At 44.6% G+C, this 7,040-nt stretch overlaps 1 protein-coding gene across 1 annotated transcript; it reads left to right on the top strand.

Moving 5' to 3' along the window:
• Nucleotides 1-491: 491 nt before the first annotated feature.
• On the top strand, nucleotides 492-6,751 carry LOC110503678 (transgelin). Its single transcript, XM_021582131.3, has 6 exons — nucleotides 492-1,129; nucleotides 4,034-4,071; nucleotides 5,094-5,288; nucleotides 5,589-5,760; nucleotides 5,919-6,021; nucleotides 6,131-6,751. Exons 2-6 carry the CDS (start codon nucleotides 4,060-4,062, stop codon nucleotides 6,267-6,269), a joined length of 621 nt encoding a protein of 206 aa, XP_021437806.1. The 5' UTR covers nucleotides 492-1,129; nucleotides 4,034-4,059; the 3' UTR covers nucleotides 6,270-6,751.
• The last annotated feature ends 289 nt before the right edge of the window (nucleotides 6,752-7,040 follow it).

Below are 7,040 nucleotides of genomic sequence, written 5' to 3'. Positions count from 1 at the left end.
TCAAGCCTCTCTTTTTCTCAATCTCTCCATCTTTCTCTTTTTCTCTCTTCCCAGGCAGAGCCTCTCTCCCTCTCTCTCTCTCTCTCCCTCTCCCTCTCCCTCTCTCTCTCTCTCTCTCTCTCTCTCTCTCTCTCTCTCTCTCTCTCTCTCTCTCCCTCTCCCACTCCACTCTGCTGATGGAGTGGTGTGGTGAAGTATTTGGAGTATTCCTGCTGACCAATCCAGAGCCTCCTGGCAGAGCTCCTCTCACACTGAACAGGCTTTCCCAAATAAGGATGCACTTTTTTAACGGACAACAAAAAAGAGAAAAAACAAGAAAGAGGGGAGGAGAGAGGGAAAGTTATAGACGAAAGGAGGGAGGGATGGAAGGAGAGTAGACAGAAAGCCCATGCCCTTTTAAGGCGGTGGTTTCCTTTTTACTCTCTCTCTTCCTCTCTCCTTCTTAGCTAAAGTCCTGTTTATAAATGGTGCTAACATGCGCCATGAGTTCTGATCTTGTCCATATTCTGATTGTGCCCGATTTTTAGATACGTGTAGAATAAAAGGCACATTGTGATCTGATAGTGATCAGATCTTCCTGACCACCTCTGGAGGTAGTCAGACACGCATTGTGTATGGATATAAATCATGTGTTAACAGATCTGGATGGTCAAACCATTTAAATAATCCTTATAATGTCCTTTAAAATCATTGACAGGTAGCACCAGTGACTTATGGCTTCTGTAAATATGGCTTCCGTAAATACATACAAATAATTTTGAAAGAATATCTATCAAATAATTTGCATACAGGGAGGCACCAGTTAATTTGGTCACAATGAGGACACAGTGGACGGATAGGAGACACATTTTAAAACAATGTGTAGACGCAACAAACCTTGATCAGATAGTGGTTGGGTCATATTGATGAGATCATGAAACTCACATGTTAGCACAAGGTGTATACGAGGCTTAAGAGAAGTGAAGTCATTTCAGCTTGTCTGGTCCTTTTAAGCCAGCACTTTTCAGAGGGAGGACTTTGCTGGAGCTAGAAGTATACAAACAGTCAGTCACACACACACGGACACACACACACCTCCTGACCCAGCGCTTGTACAGAGGAAAGACTCTTCGCTACATACTTTAACACAGTGAGTATATCTCTTTACTGCCGCTGCTTTTGGGTTCCAGTCAGAAGAACACCTTGCTGAGACGGTTGTCTGTCAGCCCTATGATGGAAGCCGTATCCTGAGTGTACAGAGCCAGAAGACGCAAATGGCTGTCTGTCAGCTATGTCATAGATTTTGAGAAAAAAAGTAACATTGTCAGAGCACTGTGTTCTCTAACCATGTTTTCATTGTTTCTCTAATCCTCCATACTGTATGCCTGTGTGTCTCATACTCCATCCTGTGTGTGACTGTGTGTGACTGTGTGTGACTATGTGTGTGAATAGACACACATAGTAAAACTAATAATCTATGTGGGTTGATGTCTTGGTCAATGGGGTACCGGGTGCTAGAGCATACCTTTTGAGAGGGATGGGATATGTAGTTCTGAGAGGGATGGGATATTTAGTTCTGATATGAGATGGGGTGTTTCTACTGTAGAATAACCATCCGAATCAGTCACAAAGATGTAAAGGTAACAGAGAAACAGTTTGACCAGTTTGGCCCTAGGGAGAGATCTGGGATAGACAGCTCCTCTTGTATAACAGACACAATTGCATAGCTAAGTTTTCACTTGCAAATGACTGACTGCCGTACATGGGCTTTGGCTAGGAATTCAATAGCCAACAAAAGTTCACGGCAAACACACTTTCCAAAGACTAAAGACACGTACACACACAGACAAAAGATGCAAACAAGTAACACAGAAACACAGCAGCTGTCATTGATTATATGCGATTAATCAATACGGTTTCTCAGCCTAATGTTTGCTGGGAGTGAACACAAGTGTTTTTGTGAGAGACAGAGCGATAACAATGGGAATCTACAGCAGCAGCTTCAGTAGCTGTGGAGTTATCTACAGTACAGTAGGCCTAGCAGTAGCAGGAGTAAAGTCCCAGAGGCTAGCTGACCAGCAGCAGTAGGAGATAAGATTATCTTGAGCTCCATTTCAGTGGCACTGAGGCGCCGCTGGCATTACGTCATGGCTTTAGCCACAGTTCACAGACCACAGCTTTCAAACTGTGCTTCATGGCGAGACAGCCAGCTGTGTTACCATGGCGAGGCAGAAACACAGATGTAAAACAGACATGAAAGGAGCGACGGAAGGTGATGTCATGTTTTCATTAGGATAAGGGGACACTGTTTCATACTGTAGTACCAGTAGTTGAGAAGCAACATGTAGTTCAGAGGCTGAATGACAATACTCCAAACACATATTCTACATGTCCTACCAAATGTAGAACTCACTATAATCAGGTCAAAATAGAAACATAGCTACGTAATTAACACACACACACACACACACACACACACACATACACACACACACACACACACACACACACACACACACACACACACACACACACATACACACACACACATACACACACACACACACACACACACACACACACACACACACACACACACACACACACACACACACACACACACACACACACACACAGAGAGAGAGAGACAACCCAGACTGAGGCCAACCCACAGGCCAGCCTGACATACTGTTCTGGAGATATAAGGCAGGGCCTGATGCCAAACCCAACAGTACAGTAGGTTCCTGAGCACATATACATACCATAATGGAACCAGGGTCCCGTCCCATGTGAACTGACATCTCAGACCATCCATATCCCCTCTGTGGAGGGCAGTGACCTGTACTGGCAGTGGCACACAGAGGAAAGGGCCTTTCCACATTGGAGGAACAGCAGTCTTATCTCTGATGGTCAAGATGCTTGTTTATGAAGCATAGGTCAGGACAACTGGAGGGAGAAGTAATGACATAGCTAGCAGCCTGACCTTCCTCACATTCCTCTGTAACATTTCTGTAATGATGCACTGTGCGAGGGTTTGACTGAGTGTGTTACGGTGAGGTTGGGAGCTTATCGTGGTCTGACTCTGAGGAGGAGGATGTGGGGAATATTAGGCACTTGTCTTGTCTTTGTGGTTATGAGTTCATGGTTAAGGTTCCATGAAACAACTGAGCAGCTTGAAACTCAAAAAAAAAAAAAACTCCTGTCGAGTTTCTGTATTTTGAAGGCTTCATAATCGTGTGACTGGATTGTTGGCAGATAGTGTCTGAAGGACTGTGCCTTGGTCTACTTCTTTAGATGATGGAGCAGCAGTAATGTGACTGGGCCCAGTGCCACAGTCAAGGACTGTGTGTTGATGGCTCCCAATCAAAAACAACGCGGTGACACAGATACATGCTCCTAATGCCAATGTTCAACGCATGACTGCTGGCTCAGACAACTAGGTTAATGGCAGCTGATCGATAAATTTTCTCTTAAGTGTTGTCTGACTTAAACTGATGAGTCAGTATGGGAATGAGGAAGTGGAGGCGCATAACGTGTGTTTTTTGAGCTTATCGTTCAAATTCTAGGCATGGAAGGGTCCACGCTGACCTTGTGGTGGAGTGTGAGTAGTTGGGTGCAGAAAGAGAGATCTGTTTCGGCATCATCTCCAACTGTGAAAATACACACTTAGAAAAAAAGGTGCTATCTGGAATCTAAAGGGGTTCTTCGGCTGTAACAATAGGAGAACCCTTTGAAAAAACCTTTCTGGTTGCAGGTTAAAAACCTTGTGGTTACAAGTAGAACCCCTTTGGGTTCTACGCTTTCCACAGAGAGTTCTACATGGAACCCCAAAAGGTTCTTCCTGGAACCAAAAAGGGTTATCCTATGGGGACAGCCGAAGAACCCTTATGGAACTATTTTGTCTCCTTATGAGACATAGATGAAGTGTACAGATCTTACATTACTGTTGCCATTGGCTACCCCATCCAACAGCAATCTGGGGAAGGACCCCGCATGACGTCCAATCAGGATGAAGGTGAATTACAGGTGGTAACATTTAACCTTTAACCCCCAGGCACAACGTGGTATCCTGACATCAAGATGGCCAACAAGGTGACAAGAGTGCACTGATATGGGCTTTGCACTTGGCAGCTTGGCCCAAAAGCAACAGTTTTGCAAGCAATGGTGTTGGTGACGCCTAGTGTGTTTAAGAGAGAGAGGCAGAGATACAAAAAGAGAGAGAGATTCTGCTGATTCTAGGGCTCCCATTGTACAGCAATTTGGCTCCTGATATTTAGTTCTGTAATTAATGCAGAGGGGCTGAACTGGTGTGCATTCGGAGACAATCGTCTTTGGGAGGGAGCTGCTCAATTACACGCCTTTATAAATGCATGACATCTATATGTGTGTGTGTGTAAGTGTAAGTGTTCGCAGGCATATTTGTTTGTGAGTGAATCTGCCATTTGTCCAATGTCTTCATGTGTCCGCATGCAAATCTGTCTACATATCCACAGAGCTGTTGGAAATGGCTTGACTTGCAACTAAGGTAATATCTGTTTCAGCCAAAGGCCAATGGATAAAGGTGTCCCTTCGTATTAGTCATGGTAGCAGATCATAGCACAAGTGACATGGAAATGAGTGTACATACTCACCTCAGGCACAACTGATATGGAAACTCATACATTAGACATAGTCAATGTGACAATGTCATCTGAACCAGGGAATACTTTCACGTCTAATACCAGATCAAGATGATCTCAGACATCATAGAACAGGGAGCCTCAACTATATTCAGCCGCAGGATGGTTTTTCCTTCAGCGGATGGTCAGGGGACCATTTCAAACCTCGCTTACATTTGTTTACAATTACATACTGTATATCTCTCTATTTTGCGTGGGAATGCTTTGAAAGAAATTTTCAAAATTCAAATCACTTGGCTGGTGTTTTTAGTATTTTATGTCCAACAATAAACTAATAAAAAAAATCTATACCTTGGGGGGCCAAATAAAATCCACTAGTTTAGGGAACCCTATCACAGAGCAACTCCCTTCACTCACAGAAATATCAATATTTCCTCTATTTAACATCTGTTCTACTCCACTCTGTCTCTCCCGCTATCCCTCTCGGTGGGAAAGGGTCCCCAGGTAGGCATGGCCAACAAAGGTCCATCTTATGGCATGAGCCGTGTGGTGCAGGACAAGATTGACAAGAAGTACGACGCTGAGGTGGAGGAGCTTTTGGTGCAGTGGATTGTGGCCCAGTGTGGATCTGGAGTTGGGAAGCCCGAATCTGGCAAACTGGGCTTCCAGGACTGGCTTAAGGACGGATGTGTGAGTACCAACCCTATGCCCCTCAGAATGAATCATACATTTCAACTTAATGGCATTCAGAATTCATATTAGCCATTTATTTGAACCACCTTTATTCAGTCTAAAGATTTGTGTCATCAGCAAAAATAACAGAGAAACAAACCCTTTGGAAATCAGATTATGATCATAAACCTGTACATTTAAAAACAACAATGTGCCAAGTATCGAACCTTGGGGGACCCCACATGAGTATATGACGGTACAGATGGTTATTTTCTGCCAACATACTCTTACTCTTGTCTTTATGTTCCTATTCCCCAGGTCCTGAGTGAGCTCATTAACAGCCTGCATAAGGACAACAAGCCCATCAAGAAGATAGCCAGCTCAAGCATGGCCTTCAAACAGATGGAGCAGATCTCACAGTTCCTAACTGCTGCCGAGAGCTTCGGTGTCATCAAGACCGACATGTTCCAGACCGTGGACCTCTGGGAAGGTTCGCAAAGCATGTCCATCTCATCAAACAGTCACAACACAGGGCATTACATATGCCACAGATAACAGCGGATGTGGTGTGGGGAACATACAACGGTGTGGTGTACTGTAGCTACGGTGTGCGGTCTTAAAGACCCTGCTGTGATTTTGTGGTGACAGGGAAGGATTTGGCTGCAGTCCAGAGGACACTGATGTCCCTCGGCAGCGTGGCTGTCACCAAGGATGACGGCAATTACCGCGGCGACCCCAACTGGTTCTTCAAGTGAGTTTAGAAAATGTGAAAAGTGATGGTGTTGCTGGTGTATTCAGTCAGTGCTGGAGCTGTTTAGAGCCTGTGTGTGTTTGAGTTCATTGTTCATGTACCCTTGCAGGAAAGCCCAGGAGAACCGGAGGGAGTTCACAGACGACCAGTTGAAGGCGGGGAAGGGTGTGATTGGCCTGCAGATGGGCTCCAACAAAGGGGCGAGCCAGACTGGCATGTCGTACGGGGCCACCCGACAGATCCAATAATAACAACCAAACCACTGACCCTTGTCCTTTCCCCTCCCTTCTCCACCACACCCTGCACTGCCCTCTCAATCCCCCTTCGCCCTCTCACTGCAGCTACGACAGGCCCCATAGATGAAGTCTTAATGCCTCAAATCAACTTTATCCCAGTGTAGTAGGAACAGTCTCACTAGTATCACACAACACTATGACCAGCCCAATATTACAACCCAAATCTACACTGCAAATACCATATGTGAAATGTGAGTCTTAAGGTGAAAGGGGCAACATACATATACAGCTGTCAATCACTCATCGTCAAACGCAATTCTCATGTTTACATGAGACTGATATCTGAATCATAGAGAAGGCACTGAAGTGACCAAACTACGCCTTCTTAGTACAAGGACATTCTATCCAAATGTAGAAACTGAGAGATTGAGAGATTGCTTGAGAGGTCGTTTGAAAAATGCCAAATAAAAGGAAGGAAATGAGGTTGAAGTTCATTGCGTCTCCAGTGTTATGGATGAGTTTTTCAAGTTAACAGCGCTATACTGTATGTACCAATCCCTGCCAACTGCTATGACCGCTAACAGACCCATATCTTATTAGCTCCATTTGTCCTAGGCCTCCCACAGTGAAAAAGCAGAAATTCACTACTTTCATTCATCTGCTTGCTCTGCACTCATATTTAGCCTCACATTGAAGTGTTTAACCCGTGTATTTTCAGGACAACCAGGGCTACAAGTAGAAAAAAACTATGACATAAACAGTGGCATTCATGAGTTTTATTGA

The sequence above is a fragment of the Oncorhynchus mykiss genome, chromosome 24 (genome assembly GCF_057628025.1).
Source record: "Oncorhynchus mykiss isolate SJ-2025 chromosome 24, ASM5762802v1, whole genome shotgun sequence".
Taxonomy (NCBI): domain Eukaryota; kingdom Metazoa; phylum Chordata; class Actinopteri; order Salmoniformes; family Salmonidae; genus Oncorhynchus; species Oncorhynchus mykiss.
The sequence above is the reverse complement of the archived record's forward strand: the minus strand, read 5'-3'. Positions and strand labels throughout refer to the sequence as shown.